Consider the following 17,960-nt stretch of genomic DNA (forward strand, 5'->3'; position numbering starts at 1 on the left):
AAACTGGCAAAGACTTCTAATGGATTCGCTCATGTGCGAATTATAGGAGTGTGCTTCTGTGTAGTCTACTGTGTCTTTCTAATAAGAAAAGTCCACTCATTCCTTCGTGTGTGTGAACATCCAAGGAGGACCTGTGGGTGCCGATTCTCTCTTTCCCATGAGAGTCTAAGGGATAGACCTCAGATCACCAGGCATGACAATGACAAACGCCTTTGCCAACTGAGCCTGTCAAGTTAGGAAGTTCCCTGTTGAAGTGACATTTTACTTGATTCTTTTCAGGGGCAGCTACTTAAGCAATGAACTTAGCCACTCCTTTCCAGAAAATTCTTCATGTACTCTTAAAACAAGAAGAACATTCTTGTGTCGCCCATTTCCAACAGGACAACAAGCTTTCTATGGGAGAGGTACAGGCAAGAGATGTGGCCCTGAAAGTTCCTGAGCAAGGGAAGCCTTGCACACTCTGGATCAGCTGTGACTGACAGGTCCATCGACAGTGAGACTTGAAGGGTGTGGGTGGTGGTCAGTCATCATTAAAACTAAAACAGAAATTCCCACAGCTTCCTGATTCCTCAGAAAAGTGTTTCCTATGCTTCTGTGATAAGAACAGGGCTTCAGCGAGCTACCACTGATCTTTGAAGTAGTGTCCTATGACAATGATGCCCTAGCCTGAGGACCTTTATAGCTCAGTGTGCAGGTGAGGAAGATAGCTGAAGTAAATGACAGTCTGCCTCTGACAAAACCTGGCAGACTGCCCCTGATGAAAATTATAGAAAAGAGGCTCATGTAAGCAAAGCCAGAAGTGTGTATGTGTTTTCTTAATAGATGCACTTGAGTTTGCCCCCAATCTGAGCCATGACAGAATGCTTTCCCCGTTACAGTCCACTAACAAAATTATAAACCACCTTAATCACAACTAACAAGGTTTTTTTTTTTTTTAAAAGACATTTTGGAGACAGAGGTCTGTGTCGCCCAGAATGGCCTTGAACTTGAAGTATTATACTCTGCCTGCCTCCCGGGAGCTGGGATTCTAGGCACACGGTATCATGTCTGGTCTTCCCTTCCTAGAGACTCTGTGGTTCTTGCTGTGCTGGAACAGTACATAGACCTAATGGCCTACTTCTGACTCCTGAGTGCTGGCACTAAATCACATCTGGCCATAGTTCTTCCTTTGTTTTTTGTGTAATTCTGTGTAATGTATTAATTTAAGTATATATAAATGTAAATACTTGACACCTGACATACGTTTTAACATTACAGGCACATATAATGTTTAATACATATGTGTTAAGCTATATGAGTAACTAAAATCAATTTATATGAGAAAAAATTATGAGACAGGGACCCAGGCTGGTTTTCCACTTGCTATGGAGCAGAGCCCAGCTTTTACCTCTTGGTCTTCCTACCCTAACCCTCAAAGCATTGGGACTACAGGGATGTGGTCAAATAATTTCTAAGTAAAAAATTTCATAATCACTGTGTGTATATATATATATGTGTGTGTGTGTGTGTGTGTATGTGTGTGTATCTATCTCTATCTATCTATATCTATTTACTCAATATAAAGTTTTTATTTATGTATTCATGCAGTGCTAGGGACCAAACCAGCTTTGTGTGATGTGGCCTGAGTTAGCTTCTCCCTCTCATCCTAATTTTGTTTTTCTTTAAAAGAAATGTCTTAAACCGACTTTCGCATTCTGATTACTCCCACTTACAGCTTTACCAGCTACCTATGTGAGTGAGATCGTAATTCAGTCATGAGGCTTTTAAGAGGCCTTGGGTTCAATGTCCAGAACAGGAAAGGAAGAAAGGGAAGGAGGAAGCGAGGGAGGAAAAGTTTGCAGCAGCAACGTTTTGACTTGAGAAGCAGCAAATCTGAGAGCTCGGCAGCGCTTTCCTATGGACAGCTTGCTTCTACAGGCTCAGAGCTCTAGGCGCAATCCGAAATCACTCAGGTTACATTTCAAGATGCACCATGAACTTTTAGAGACATTGCTTTGTCTGAATTTATTCCTTGTCAATTTTTGGAATATGCATTAATCATTAATTTGTTATCAGTTTAACTTTTCTTATCCTGAGGTAAGGTTGACCTGGAATTTACAATTCTCTCTCAGCTCTGGAATGCTGGGATTGCAGAAGCACACCACCATGTCTGGCCTAAGTTTAAATATTCCTATAGGAGATAGATTTCAGCATGGCTTATAACCCTCAGGCAGATTGATTTTAATACTTCCCTTAGTATTCATGCATGCTCTAGAAGGGCTGAGGTGTGATAATTAGATGTCTCTGAAAGAAGATGTGTTCTACAGCTCTGGAGTTTACATCTCACCGATGTTCTTCTGACCTTTGCACTCTGTTAGGCACATTTTCTTTGCAAGACAGAGAGATCAATGCCTTTCTTTAAAATGCCTTCTAGACACTTCAGAGTCTCACTTAGGGGCATCTATTTGAATGCTCAAATTAGCCACATCAATTTCAGTAGTTAGTTTCAACTATTTCTGGCAGAAAATGAGTCAGAAAGTTTTTTTTTTTAAGTTCTACAAAATGAAAAATAGACTTCATTTCTTTAATTCTTCTTTTTAGTTTTATAATTATTTTCATGAGTCAAAAATCAACTTGTTCTCCGAATAAAGAAACATATGAATAATCTAATAAATTAAAAAGTACCTTTTGAAAGCAGTTTAAATAAAAAATATAGTATCATACCATTTGCTTAGTACAGACTTGTGAAGGAATTCTATAGTATCTGGAGGGAGTGTCTGGTTACTACCAGCTTAACATGGCTTTTCTAATGGAGTCAAGCAACGGGAGACCGTTCCAAGTCCTCAAAGAAAGCAGGAGCCAAAAGTATTGGTTGGCCGAGTACCAGCAATGCTCCATTGTGGAAATAAGCAGTAACACACGGGCAATGTTTCTGTCCGTTTGCTTCCTGTTGGCTAGGACGTGGCGTTAGAAATGTCTTGTGAATGCTCTGCCTGGTAAAGCTATGTCATTTTTAGTAGAATACCACTGTCCTGCTGAAGTGCACTGTACTTCCTGACCTTACAAAGTCAGGAATGCATTCAACACTCAGGCACTCAGCTCTGTTTATTTATTTTTTGAGTCAAAATAACAAGACAGTCCATTGCAATCCAGGCTTGCTATGTGTGCATGTTTACTAAATAATTACTGCATCCCTCCGAAATGAAAGGCGAGGAGACCGTCCTTAGGGAACAGAAGGTGAGCAGGAGGTGAAAGAATTGAGTTTTCTTCTCCTCATAATGGATCTAAATTTAGGTAAAGCATGCTTCCTGTGGTAACTTTTCTCCTTGCTCTGGTTTTGATGCTAAACTGGCTCTGTGAAACTGTATTTTAGATGGGGTCTGGGAGAGGGTGGAGGGGAGGTGAGCAAGGGGTGAGATTTCTTTAAGGAAAATATACTTCCTGTATGTGAGCATGTGTGCCCTGCTTTTTTTTTTTTCATCTTCAAACAACAGATTTATACTGATTCATACTAGTCTTTGTTTCTCACATAATTTTGATAAGAAAATTATTTCTTCCAAATAAGAAAACTCCAAGTGATTCAAAGACTTAAAAGCGAAACCCAACCAACCCCATAAAGGCTTTTCTTGTTTGGCATTTGTGAAATCATATATACAGAGTAATGAGAAACACCAGTGGTCCCTTTCACTGTCCCTCTCAGTCCCTAGGGTCTGAGGTCAGAGACAGAGAAACTCCTTCTAGCTATGGAGGGTAGGGCAGCCATGCTGTAACTGAGCATCAGGGGTCATCTCCTGAGTCACTGATCTGCCCTCTAGCATGGTAAGACACCTAAGTGACACTGGCTATCTGTGCTTGCTGTTCTGAACTAGCACTACATCTGTGTCATTTAACCCAGGACACCCCAGAAGATGAAAGCCCGTCGTCAATATGGTTTTCACATCACATCACATCACATCACACAAGGCATTGCTATTAACTTCCTGTTGGCCTCGGTGCCCCAGCTCATGAGTTTACAGCATTATAAAATAGCTGCTGCATAGAGCCTGCTGCTGGACTTTAGGATTAATCACCAATAATGTTAATGTAATCGTAGTCTGCTTCCCCTGCAAGCAGCACAATGCCTGAATGGTTGTATCTGTTCTCAGGAATGGCGGCAACCGGTGACATCACATTGAAAGAAACAGGAGGTTAAGTCCTAGGAACCAGTTAGGCTGGCAGGGACTGTCCCCAAATATAGCCTCTGTGGATTTGTGGGGTTAGGGGTTCACAGTCACAGCTCTCTTGAAGCTGGTGATACTACCTTCTTACTTGCAACACAGCTTTCAAGGGCAAATTACAGGCCATGTTAAGGAGAGAGGCCCCTGTGACTTCCTCCCTGCTTAATCAATCATGACAGAAGAAAGAGTCTTCCAGACAGGACCTGTTCAGCCTGGGGAAGGTGAGGGTGGGTCCTAACCTTCAGTCAGTCATGATTCTACCACAGCAGTTCCAACAACTTGTATCACTTGTTTTTGTAAGTTAGTGAAAATATCAATGGTTTGCTTCCACTGTGGCGCCTTCCCCACCACAGTCTTGCTGGGAATGGTAGAGGGGCTAGGGCTGAAATGTTGGAGAAGGATTAAAATGTCAGTTTGGATGAAAACATTCCAGAGGTCTGTTGTACAATGTAGTGGAAACCATAATACATGTATATTGAAGATCACTCAAAAGAGTTTTAAAAAGGTATTTGTACAACAAAAATGACCAGCACAAACGCAGTGATATATTAACTAGTCGGATAGTGCTATTCTGCAGAGGATCATATTGTATAAGGATTGTTTTTATAGAACAATGATTCTAATCATTACTTTAGGTCCCCTGGATTGTTCTAAAGGTATTAACTTTGGAGAGAAGTGCAGAGAGAATGTAACCCGTTATTCTGGTTTTGATGTCTATCCATTTCCTTTGGTGTGTTTTAAACAACAGTCAATGACATTCCTGTACATTACTCAGAAGTGTTCACAGAGAGGAAAGAGACAGAAGGATCTTTACTAGATGAACTCTGATCCTATGGAGAGAGTAACAAACAGACACTTAAGTCCGTTCTGAGCAAGCCCTGCTCTAAGGAAGGGATTGCCAGCACTCTGGGTTCAGCTAACTATAGTCATGCTGCAGTTCATCCTGCTCGCCATTGTTACACATGACCTGTAACCCAAGGATGAATTTACCCTGCTCATAGCAAGAACAATGACTGCCCCCCCCCCAAACAATCAAAAAAATACTTTGTGTCCATCCCATTGTCTGCCCCAGGGTCTGTAAGTATCTGTAAAACAGCCATACTTTCTTGCTCAGTGTCCACAGCTGCTCTGGCCTACAGTGTCTGAGAGCAAGCTACATGGCCTCCTAAGCTCGTGTCTGTGCCCTGTAATTCTTTGCAGTGTAAACACACAACTTCATGCAAAGTAGCTGTTACAAGGTAAGGCCCACCAGGACAAATACTACTTTTAGGGAGTCACAGATTGTCCTCTTTGAGAACATCTATGACACAGATGAGCACACCTGGGAGAAGACATTAGAAAACTCACCTGGTCACTGGGCTCAAAGCTCACCTCCTCCTTCACAGTTTTCATAGCAAGTAGCTTTGTGTTACTGGCAGGATCTGTCTTACTGTCCAGTCGCTCGAGTTTGGGGGTGATTTCCGGTAAACCAATATCTTTAGTATCATCTTTGTCGAGCAAATAGCGCAGTAGTGCATTCTCTTTCTTCTTGGGGCTCGCTGGCTCCTGTTTGACAGTCACTTCCGACCCAGGAGCTGTGCTGCTGGACTCCTGGCTCAGCTCTTTGCCTGTGGCTTCTGCTGTCAGCTTGGCCAAGTCCACAGGGGAACTGCTGTCCTGTAAGAGTCTGTGCAAAATCTTATGCTTCTCCTTGAGCGAGGTGCCATGCGTGGACCCAGGCCCAGGCAAGCTCCCTGTCGAGTCCTTGTTTGTGTCCGACAAGGAGCTGGGCAAGGGTGAAGGTTCCATCTGGTCGGACTTGGTGGTCAGCAGCTGCAGGAGTTTGGTCTGCCCTTTGCTGTCATGCAGCCGGCTGTGTCCCTCAGCCCTGTCCCCGCTGGCCGCCTGGGGCATGCTGGAATCATTGGGCCCCTTTTGTTCTTCAGGATGGCAGCTGGCCTCTGCTTGTCCAGTTGTACCTTCTGAGGGCTCCCCATAAAGTCCAAAACAGTCTTTGGAGTCCAAGCTTCCCATCTTGCTGAGTGGGGGAGGATTCATATTAACTGGGGAGTTTTGCAAATTGCCCATTTTTAGGTCCGGTGAAGCCAACGATGACCCTAGTGAGACCCCATGGCCCTCGCTGAGGGCTTGCAGTGCATTGAGGGAACTGTTGGTATAACTATGGCTATTTCCTGTGCTGCTGCAAACTCCTACAGGGGAATGCAAGCTTCCTGCAGGGGAAAACTGACTGGGTGGGATGCGAGGACTGCCAGCCACGCCGGGGCTCATGCGCTGCCTTGGGGAGAGCACGGAGCTGGCTTGCCCCGGGTTCATGCCGGGGCTGCTTTGCGAGGGACTGTTCATTTTGAGTGCATAGTTACTACCCTGAGGAGTGGTTGACTGCATGCCTGATACATGGTTCATGCCCCCAGAACCACCAAACCTGCCCATAGGCATGCCCATTTGTTCCTTTGGGCCATTCATGGGAAAATTTATATTGCTACCGAGGGTCATGTCCTGACCTGGGTTCCCACTGCACAGGGCCTGATGGGCAGGGCTGCTAGAGCTAATTGGATTCAATGGCTTCCCCATCGCTTGTCCAGTCAGATCCGGATTCATTACACATACATTCTGCTCTCTGTACAATGAGGAAAGAAACATATATAAGATAAAAGGAGAAATACAAAGTAAACTGTTATTAATATAAAAAATGGCAGGGTCTCTTTTCTTTACAAAAGCGGACTACATTTAACAGATGCCTTATGGCATCTTATGGGCTAGACTGAACATGTATAGCTCTGGACTAAGGGATGATTTCAGGCAGCGTACCAAGATGTCTGTGGTTTTACTGAAGTGTGTGTATGGAGGTTAAATTAGACTACTCCCATTTGAAATTTCAGTAAGTAAAGAGGACATTAGGAAGATCTCAATTATGCATCTCCCTGATGATCACTGAGAACTTCCACAGCCTTACACAAACGATCACAGAAGTACTGCTTGATTTAACCATTTGCCACAGCTTCGGCTGCCAGCAGAGGGCACATCTGTAGGCCTAGAGGTGCTGATAGGTGTCCCCTGGTTCATGGTGGACAGAGGCCTTAGTGGGGAACACCTTGCCCTAACTGTTTGAGAGGTGGCCAGTTCCAGATGCAGGTCTTAGTAATATCAAGTTGCCTCATACATTCCTGCCCATCTCCTCAACTCCCTGCAGGCCAAAGGATTAAATGTGGCTGTGGTAGGGTTCTGGGGTGACAGAGTTTGTGATTTTTAACTGGCCGTCATGCCAGGAAAATTTGAATCCACTTCCCTGACACCTAAAAGCAGGTCTCTCAGGACCCAGGGCTTTTGCCTCAGTCTTGGCGGCTACTTCTGAGTTAGCAAACATGTTCAGTGGTCATCAAACGCCAGCTTGCAGCTGGGGTAGGGGTGAAGTCTACGCCTCATAACCACTTTCAAACGGCTGCAGCGTGAGGGCTGGCAACCAGGCATACCTGAGTTTTTTATTCCTGTACTAGAAAGCAAAATAAATGAGAAATCTAATAAACTGGCACTCTTTAAGCAGAGCAACTGTAGATATCTCTTGGCAGCACCTCGTAAAGTTTCCCTCAGCATATCCATAAACATTTATAAAATTTGAAATTCAATCACTTTCCCAAATGAGTATCTTAAACAATATGCTCTATGACATTTATTTTAAAATCAACATTCATGTTTCTTTCTTTTACTATAGAAAAACCACTCAATTTAAAGTCTAATGTGAAGAAATTGAACCCAAGAACAAAAATCAAAACTCGTCTAAGAATATTCATTTGAAGGATTAAGCATCCAGGATCAGAGATCTTATACTGGCTTTAATATTCCTGTCCTCACTGTGTTGCTCCGGGACCTTCCTTCTTGACAGTAACAGGAAGGTCCAGCCACGCCCTGTGCACTCACTCTTCTTCTGCTTTTGTTTGGTTGAGACAGGATCTCTCTATGCAGTCCTGGCTGTCTTGGAGTTTGCTGAGTAGATCAGGCTGGCCTAGAGATTCACCTGCCTCGAGAGCCTCCAAGTGTTGGGACTAAGGTGTGCACCACCACACCCAATCTGATGCTGTAGTTCTTAATGTTAAAGGAAAATGCTTTGCTGGCACCGTGCAGTGGTTTCTAGCCGACAGTTAACAGCCATCTCATTTGATAATTTATAATGCCATAGTCAAAAAAGGAGGAATCTGGGAACCCAAGAGGCATTTGGGTGGCATACTGCATTGTAGCACATCTCTCGACAAGGGGTGGAACCGAGGCTGAGTTTATGATTACCTGTGAAGCATGTGTAAAGATATTACAAGCTGAGGCTCATTAGTAGTCTGAGAACGGATGAGTTTGCTCTTGGTTTGTGCAGCAACGAGAGTGCCATCAGACAAAGAAAAACGATAGATCTGACTGAACGCCAACCCTTGTCTCAGAACTGCAGGCAGAAAAAGGAAACAAAGCATGATTAGAACAAAAAGAAAGGGGAAAAAAATCAGAAAAGTGGAGTCAAGTGTCAAGGAAAGTGTGACAAGGCACAACAGTGATTGACTTCACTGGTTTTGCTACCAGCATGTTAAAAGTTACAGGTCAGAAAACATCCATTTAAAAAGCAGTTACTTTTAAAAATACCAAACAGTGAATTAGGTGGGTTTTTGTTTGTTTTTGTTTTGTATGACAAAGAATAACAGCTTGGAAACTCAAACTATCCTTTATTTTTAAAAATTTGTTTTTATTTTTAATTTTGCGTATTTTGACCAAACATATGTAAGTGGAACTGGAGTTACAGCATGTGTGAACCATCATGTAGGAGCTGGGAAGTGAGCCTGGTGGTCAAGAAGAGCAGCCAGTGCTCTCTTAACCTCTCTCTGGGCTAGCTCCCTCTCACCCTAAATTTCTTAATAATATTAAAAACACCATGAAAGCAACACAACCCCCAACATGGTGTGTCTAAGTACAGTCTGCCTTTGCTTTCCTTTACAGTGTCGGACGGAACGCTCATCCTCAGGTGACCTCCCCAGCCCACCGCCTCATACTGCTTTGCTAGGCTTTGCTTCTCACGGTGTAGTAGTAAAAGTGAAAAGCTTTGTGTGTCAGATGAAAGCGCTAAACACACCTGAGACCCAAGCACAGCCCTAAGCCAGTGTAATTGCTTTAATGTTCTCAGAAAGGTCAGGTACTTCTATTTTTTAAGATTTATTTATTATTATATCTAAGTATACCATAGCTGTCTTTAGACACCCCAGAAGAGGGTGTCAGATCTCACTACAGATGGTTGTGAACCACCATGTGGTTGCTGGGATTTGAATTTAGGTAGAGCAATCAGTGCTCTTAACCACTGAGCCATCTCTCCAGCTCCCAATACTTCTATTGTTAAGACAAGAAATAAATACAAAGTAAATCAACTGGCTTAATGTATTTTCTCTTAAAATAATCTTGAGATTTATAGAACTGTATTTTATAACAAACATTTCACATAAAAAGATGACTCCGATTCAGGAAAAAAATGTTAAAACTCAGTTACTTCCTAAATGATTTTAAGAAAAGTATCATGTTTCTAACGTAATTGTCGCACAGATTTGGTGGGTTGAACTACTCGCCCTGAGGTGGCCAGGCCAGAGAATTACAGGTAGGGGAGAGGTCTCTGATTTCTCCGTAAGGCTTCACTCTGTGTTTGTCAAACAGCGCCTTCCTCCATAACCTCAGGGAGCTAGGGTACTGGGACATGGCTGGCTGCTGTCCTCTGCTGCCTGTAGGGAGGCTGAAGTGGCTGCTCTAGGGATCACTTACTGTTCTATGCATGCTGTGCTTTGTACGGTAAGCATTTGTGTAAAGGTAACAGAAATACAGCTGTGTAAAGGACTCGGGCTCATGACTTCCGACTTTCCTCTGCCCTTGGCTGGGATCTCTGAAGACGTTAGTTCCATTTGGTCTGCATACTATGCAGCAATAATGAGTCAGCACACCCGACTCTTCCTAAGCCGGAGATGCTCCCCAACTCAAAGCAATCCTTCTAGCACATTCTACTACATGCAGGGGCAGCTTCTAGCTTTACATGTTTCTTTTAAAAGTGGCTATTCACAGTCACTTTTGTGGGGGTGTGTATGAGTGTGTACATATGGTGTGTGCACTGTGTATGCCTAGAGAGCCCTAGCGATCCCACTCCCACCCTCCACAGTATGGGGGTTAGAGGTAAGCATGCAACCACAGCTTTATTTTAAGTACGCTCTTGGGGATCTGAACTCGGGTCCTCATGACTAGTCAGGAAGTCCTCTTACCAAGTGAGCTATTGCCCTGGGCTCCGCATTCCCTGTTTTGTACATCTATGTGCAGTTTCCTTTCAGTGGATCCCATCTCTCTAAGCACAACAGAGCCCCTGTCTAGGTAATTAAATGCAGGGCACTTGGAACCCAGGGGCACCGAACATGTTTGCTAAGGGCATCTCTTTAATTTCTGCTTCTATTCCAAGCCTTTATTTAATGAAACACCAGGTTAAAAATTGATTTCTGTTAAATGTACTGTATATATTTGCCCTTTTTCTAGACAACATTGGAAGGTACAAAATGTTTGATTATCTCTTTAATTTTCAAGAAATTAGGGTGAAAGAGATGCAGGTGTGGGGAGCAAATAGATTAATCAGTGTACATTTACTATGTCTGTGCTTTCTCATGAAGTGGCCTCAAAAGCATAAAGCTTCAATGTACAAACCTGACTGGTTAAAAAGCCAAGGCCATAGATGCACACTAAATGGATGACAAACTACAGCTCCATTTGCCACAGATGACTTAAGACTTTCTTCTGCAGAGCAGACAATGGTCCATGCTGAGACTGAGAGCCTTGGTCTGCCTTGAGTCCCTCATGTGCTGTGGAGCACATGCTGGCCAGGACCCTGCGCCACCTAACACCTGTAAAGTGCACAGGAGGGTTGGGTGTCTCTCAGAGGCTTGGTGTGGGGCCATGAGAAGACAAAGGAGGACCAGGCCACGCAACGGCAGTGTTTGTTCGGGCCTGGAACAGACTGAAAGACAGCTGGAGTGCTGAGTTTGCTTCCAGCTGTTCTTTTAGTCTGTGACCAAGAGCAGAGCCTGGTGCCTCTCCAGGCCTGCAAACTTCTGGAATCTGCTGTTCGAATTATGAAGGAGAGCTTGGGACTGACTGGCTCTTGAAAATCCCATCTATATATTCTCCCTTCCAGATTGCTCTTATGAATTTGGTCCTGTTTCTTAAATTACACAGACCTTGGTTATCTTGTCATGTATCCAGAAGTATGAGGACTACAGAAAATGATCTCCTTCTCCATCTTTGTGATATCAAGACCTCTCACTTTATTTCCTCAAGTAGTTTACTGGGCCGGGGAGCACCAGCAGAGGGCACAGAAGCCCTGTGAGGCGAGCTTCGGTAGGCGGTCCCCACAGGAAGCAAATGTGTAAAGGCTGCATAGAGTAGTATGCAGAGAGGCCTACCTTCATGGTGATGCCTCTTGGCATATGATAGAGACTCCCCTTCATGCTGTGTGTGGAACTTCTGAATACATCTTCTCACCAGATCTTCCCAGCCCGGCTTCATGGCGGCTCTCATGGTGCTAGTGTCCAGTGAAGTGATCTTGCCTGAAAGATAACAGCAGACATTACAATTATAACACCAATTTTCCAGAGAAACAATTACCATTCAGGAATACATAGATTTACTTACAGTTATGGGCTGTATCTGTGGGGACTGGATTCATGTAAAATGGCAGTTTATACAGCTGACTCTATCTTCCTGTGTCCTTTCTATTTTATTCATCTTAATTATCTCTGATTTTTAGACAGATCTTTCTTGTAGAGTCCAGGATGGTCTGGAACTCTGCTTTACTTCCTGACATGGTTTCAGACCTGTGCTAGCATGCCTAGCTTCCTTCACCCCCAATACTGTAAATCACCTCTAATTAATATCACATTCACACAGAACAATGATCTTTTAAAATCATTCTGTTCTGGGGTTGGTGGACCACATAGAGACAGAACTGCTGTTTGGAGATGGCAGCCTAAATACAGCTCCAGGAGGGAACATGGTGAAGAAAGAGGGCTGCTGCTTCTCAGCAGCTAAAGGTCACCACTGTAACCCCTGAGGAACACTGTGGTCCTCCAGGCAAAATTTAAAGATTTATTTATTAAAGATTATTATTATTATTTATTATTTATTTATTTTCAAAGATTTATTTATTATATGTAAGTACACTGTAGTTGTCTTCAGACACTCCAGAAGAGGGAGTCAGATCTCTTTATGGATGGTTGTGAGCCACCATGTAGTTGCTGGGATTTGAACTCTGGACCTTTGGAAGAGCAGTCGGGTGCTCTTACCCACTGAGCCATCTCACCAGCCCACTATGCATTTTCAAGCGACCACTTTTGGCTTCTCTGACAGGAATTTACCTTGGAGGTCCTGGCGGGTGGTAAAGCTTTCTGATGAGGGAAGGGCTGGTCTTTCCTTCATGGGGACTCTTCGTGCCACACAAATCAAGCAGGACTGCAAATCTTAATAAGACACAATTGTTTATCATATTTGTAGTGATCAAATCAACTCAAATATCTATGACAGCACAGCCTGGGGAATCAATGAGTTGCCATGGTTCTCAGCTTCTCACTGGCTTCATTCTCTGCTTGAGTATAGTAGAAGCCGGCTGTTAGGATGAGCTAGAGTAGGGGCAGATGCCGAAACTACACAGCACTCGTGGTAAGAGTCTATCCACCAAGCCAGGGTTAATGACTGGAAACCGCCTCCCCGGTGATGAAAAGTATGGGGCCACTGGGTGTAAAAGCAAAATTAATTCATAATAAAGTAAACAAAACAAAAAGCTAGAACTAAAATCCGACACAGCTGGGAAGGGTTCTGCTTCTCAGCTTCACGGTTATACTTAACACACCATGTAGGTTCATGAAGATGGCAAGGTGACATGAACCAACCGTACACAACAATGATCAAGGATACAAGGGCACTGTCCATGCAGCAGTCACTGCTGGAGCCAGCATCTTGACGTGGCCGGTTCCTTCACAGCCAGTGTTAAGGTTTAACCTTGTCTCCACTTGAACATTTTAAAATTTTATTTATTTGTATAGATGTTTTGCCTGTATATGTGTCTGTGTATAACTTACATGCCTGGTGCCTGTGGAGTCCAGAAGAGGCTGACAGATCCCCTGGAACTGGACTTACAGATGGTTGTGAACTACCATGTGGGTGCTGGGAATTGAACAGAGGTCCTGTGGAAGGACAGCGAGTGCTCCTAACTGCAGACATCTCTCCAGCCCCCACTTTCATTGTGTTTTGCATGGGGCTCACTTCTGGAGAACAAGTGTGTAGCATGCAGAGCACTTCGTTTGGCTCTTTCAAGCTAAAAGAGAAAAGGCTGACCAAAGGGCTAAAAGCAAGCAGGCTCTTCACACATCTCTCGCCACGGGCTGCACTCAGTCCCCTGCAAACTTGGGAAGCTTCCTGTCTTTTTTTTGGGAGCGGGTAGATCTCAAGTAATGGCTAGTGTCTTTAGGTTAAAATGTAATCACCATGGGAAGTGGGATATGTGGGTCAGTGGTTGAACCTTCTACCATGTGTAAGGCCATGAGTATTTTAGCTACAATAAAAGAAAGAAGAAGAAAAAGAAAAGAAAAGAAGCCCTTGTTTTTTATAAACATACAGATTTTTTTTTTCTTTTTTAAGGCAAGGGTCTTGCTATGCCCCTCTGCCTCACCTGCAACTCAGTTGTCTCTGTCGCTTACCGGGACTCCCACTTCTATCCCGTGCTGGGATCACTGAAGTGGTACCTACCACATAAATGCACCGATCCCATCTGAGTGCCAGGATCAGAGGTGTGCACCACCACACTCTGCCTGAAAATCCAATCTCATTAATGAATTAACTAATGAATTTATAGACAGAATCTGCTACATCTTGGCTGGGTATCACACTTGCTGTGTGTGTATGACGCTGACTGTTCTAACTCACCTGGCTATCTCCTGAGTCTAGGATTAGAGGGGTACAATGACTGATTCTATGTGCTTTAGGGGGCTGAACCTAGGAGTTTGTGCATTCTAGGCAAGCACTTTACCAACCAGGCTCCATCTCAACCAGAATCTATTTTCCTCTCCAGTGCAGAACAGTAAGTCAGCATGGCTGTGCCTTATTCTCCTGTGGACTATCACGGATGATTCTGCAGGGTTCGCTCTCTCTTGTTGGGTGAACAGAACCAAACTGTCTGACAGTCACACCTAAGCAAAGGTTCATTTTGAAATACCGTATCTCTATAATAGCTCTCTGGAATTCCTTTCTGATAAAATTTAAGAACAGTTACACATTTTAATTAAGCAGTACTACGTTAGTATTCAGTGGCTACTATAGTTCAGCCATTATCATAAGCCCTTTTTATATGTGTGCACACAAGCTGAGAACAGAACTCAGGGTCTCATATATCAGGTAAGTATTCTACCCCTGAGTCACACGCCGCCCATTCTGTACCAGATTCTGATGCTCACATTGGTAATTTGACTTAATAAATTGATACAGAGAGAAGTGAAGGTATTTGTCCAGAGCCAGAACTGATGGCTGAATTGGGGGTTGGTCTGCCTGATTATCTGCTAGAATATTTCATTGCACTGCTAGTCAAAAGCTGTTTCCCTCTGTAACTCCCAGTATGCTTTTTCTACCAACATCTTACACTACAGAGGGACACGTAGTGACTGGAAGGCAGGGAATGGTATGACATCAGCATCTCATTATGGGGAGCAACCCTGTCAGTTGCTGAGAGCTCCCCAGCCCTTGCTCTTCTGTTTGTCCTCTCTGCTGTTATATTACATTGAAGGCCTGGTGTGCACAGATAATTACATGCATTCTGTTACTCCCTGGAAAGTCTATAGAAAAATGATGCTTATACCCAGGCATGTTTTTTTGGGGGCTGTGGCATACGATTTACATTAAGTACTCAAAGCAACCCAGGATCTCCTAAACTGCTACTGTCAGGAGTGCAGCAGTGCCACAGTCACCAGGAGCACATGCTATTTACCTAAGAACCTAAGTGAAATTAACCCTGCTGCAGTTTCAAATGCCGGCCTCAGATATGAATCCTGGCTGCTGTGCTGGGCCTGCACTGGCCACTTACATCACCCCAGAGCATTTTCAAATTGAGAACAGCTCAGAGGACAACACGGCTTAGCATGCGAGAGTTCAACGTCTAATGTTGTAGAGGAAAAAAAAAAAAAAAACAAAAAACCAACAGAACCTCAAAACGAATAAAGATGGGAAGGAATCGGAAGTGGCTTCCTGGTCTTCTCTGTGAGCACCTGCCAGTGTGTGATCACTAAGCTAGAGTGGTGCACACACAGGAGGAAGGTGCAGACACGTGACCTCTCTCTCCCAGGGTCGTCCTACCTTCGCCTTCCTCTTTGATGGACTTGGGCTGAGACACAGCGAAGCACTGCATCGCCTCGTATTTCTGATGGGCTTCCTGGCTCTCATGGCCTTCCTCTTCTGAATCTGGCAAAGGCTTCACCAGCATCCGACAGTTGAAGGTATGGCTGTTCCGCCTGGGAGGTTCTCCAGACCAAGATCCTCCATTCACTGCGAGGAAAAAGACACCTGATTACAAGGAACAATCAGGTAGGTTCCAGGGCTGCTGCATTACTAAGAGGGTGCAGGGAGAGCTCAAGGACTTCCTACCTCCTTGGTAGGAAATTGGGCTTTGCAGACATCTTCTATACTCCAGAGCCTCCACCATGACCACTTCAATTCAAGGCCACACCCTGACTACATAGTACTAAAATACCGCACACTCTATTTTTGGGTTTCTAGCTTTGATTTCTTGGAAATATAGTTCAGTCTGCTTGCATTCTGGTTTTCAAGGTGCAAATACTGCTTAAAATGTTGGGAATGGCACTGACTGTGACAAGCACTGATGTTTTCCAGAGGACTCTGATGGTAGGAGTTAGCCTGAGAGCAACCTCAACATATAACGTAAACCTCGCTGAGAGCCACCTGCCCAGCGGCCAGCGGGTCCACACTCCACCCTTAGTCCCACATGGATGCCTGTTCCTGCTGCTTCCACTGAGCTTCTCCCTTCTGAGCACAGCAGAGCATGGCGGGGTGCTCGCTCTACTGGACACAACCCAGCTTCTTGGGCCTCCTCTGACACACACTGCTGTCAAACTTCTTAAAGAAACTTTAGAGTGTTGTCTCTAACGAGCTGTTCCTGAGCCACCCAATTACAGTCTACATACTACCTTAAGTGTTCATGTAGACTTCCTTAGCGGGACTGAACATTCTTAAAGACAAAATGCTGATTCTGTGTCAAGTGATGCTGTGGCTTGTTTTAGTGTCAAAATTAAAAACAGTTGTTGGGGAGTGGGAGGCGAGGGGACGCAGACACTGAGCTGTAAAGGGAATGAGTAATGAAAAGAAAGAAGAGCTGCTTAACGAAGGGAAATACATCAATATCTTCTGAAACACATTAGAGAGAAAACAAAAGAAAGACAAGAATGACTAATGTAGGGAACTAGAGAGTGTTAATTTCTCCCCCAGAGAAATGTGAGCTGTCAGAAGTGCCCCAAGTAAAACTGCCTTAACTCTTTTCTTTACCATCCCCCAATGAAATGGCAACCTTACGGAAAGCAGTCATTGGCCTAACAGGTGACAGGGACAGAGATGCCATAGTGGACCCAGGCCAAGGCCTGCTCACAGGCTGGAAGGAAAACCACTCAGAGAGCAGGAAGCCAAGGTCACTTGCCTGCCCACCACTCTAGTCATCCAGGTACCTTTACACCTCTACCTTTAGTCTTTTAGCATTTGTGAAGTCTGTTAACATAATGAGTCTACAGAACTATCCAAGAAGAAAGGAAAAAGTTCTTATCAGTCCACACTAAGAAGTGGAAACTAAAGCAAAGGTGCACGTGAGGCCAGGGGGAGGGGTCATTAGACAGGAGGTAACAAGCACAGGTCCTTTGAGGAACAGAAAATCACTGAAGAAAATTGGTTACTTCAACTATGAAATCCACCCTTCTGAACCAGAAGAGCCCCACACAAGGCTCACACATCTTGGAGGACGGCTGCATTCACAAATGTTTTATCCTCATGAAGCAAAACTAGCCATAATGGTAAATAAAAAGGATCTTTCCCCATTTACTGGCTAACTATAAGACTAGCACATACAAAGTTTCAAGAAAAAGAATACTAGTCAATTCAGGAATTACTACCTTCCTAAGCACTAAAATATGTACTGCGTTTTACCTGTGAAAATATTCCTAACAGTGACAATAATGAGGAACCACGAACAGCAACCCTCTAAGGCAGCTCCACTCTGCGAGACACTCACTGCCAACGGCAGCCTGCAGCACAGGCAAACTCTGAACAGAATCCTCCAAAGAAGGATAGAGGTCAGAAAACTTGGAGAAAGTGGAACAACGGAGGGACAGATGGATGGGCAAGAAGGGCTCAGGGGCTGTGCCCTGCAATGACACCTGCAGAGCTGCTCAGGAGACTAACACGAACCAGTCCTCTGGAGTCACCGTCTGTTACACTGTGCCTGTGTCTGTTTTCAGAATGCCCCATACACACATATTCTTCTTATACATAGAACTCAAGGGAGTCAAATCTCAAACATGTCACGGCCCACTCTTTTGATGGCAGGTGAGAAGCAAAATGGATGATCAAGTTGGTGGGCAGAGAGGGAAGGTTGCAATTTGTTTTAAAATATAACAAACCCTCCTGCTAGTTGCTGGGGGCCTCCCGCCTGCATCATTCCACAGCTCATAAGAT

The 17,960-nt window shown here is 44.2% G+C and overlaps 1 protein-coding gene across 3 annotated transcripts in view; it reads right to left on the reverse strand.

Moving 5' to 3' along the window:
* The window catches only part of Ncoa2 (nuclear receptor coactivator 2), a 228,504-nt gene that overhangs the window by 30,010 nt on the left and 180,534 nt on the right, over positions 1 to 17,960 (reverse strand). For all 3 annotated transcript variants that reach the window (XM_021170361.1, XM_029476884.1, XM_021170377.2), the window contains exons 7-11: positions 15,582 to 15,770; positions 12,599 to 12,700; positions 11,648 to 11,791; positions 8,475 to 8,622; positions 5,544 to 6,813 (exon numbers count right to left, since the gene is read on the reverse strand). In XM_021170361.1, coding sequence (XP_021026020.1) covers positions 5,544 to 6,813; positions 8,475 to 8,622; positions 11,648 to 11,791; positions 12,599 to 12,700; positions 15,582 to 15,770 — 1,853 coding nt within the window. The remainder of the gene's footprint in view (positions 1 to 5,543; positions 6,814 to 8,474; positions 8,623 to 11,647; positions 11,792 to 12,598; positions 12,701 to 15,581; positions 15,771 to 17,960) is intronic.

The sequence above is a fragment of the Mus caroli genome, chromosome 1 (genome assembly GCF_900094665.2).
Source record: "Mus caroli chromosome 1, CAROLI_EIJ_v1.1, whole genome shotgun sequence".
Classification (NCBI taxonomy): Eukaryota; Metazoa; Chordata; class Mammalia; order Rodentia; family Muridae; genus Mus; species Mus caroli.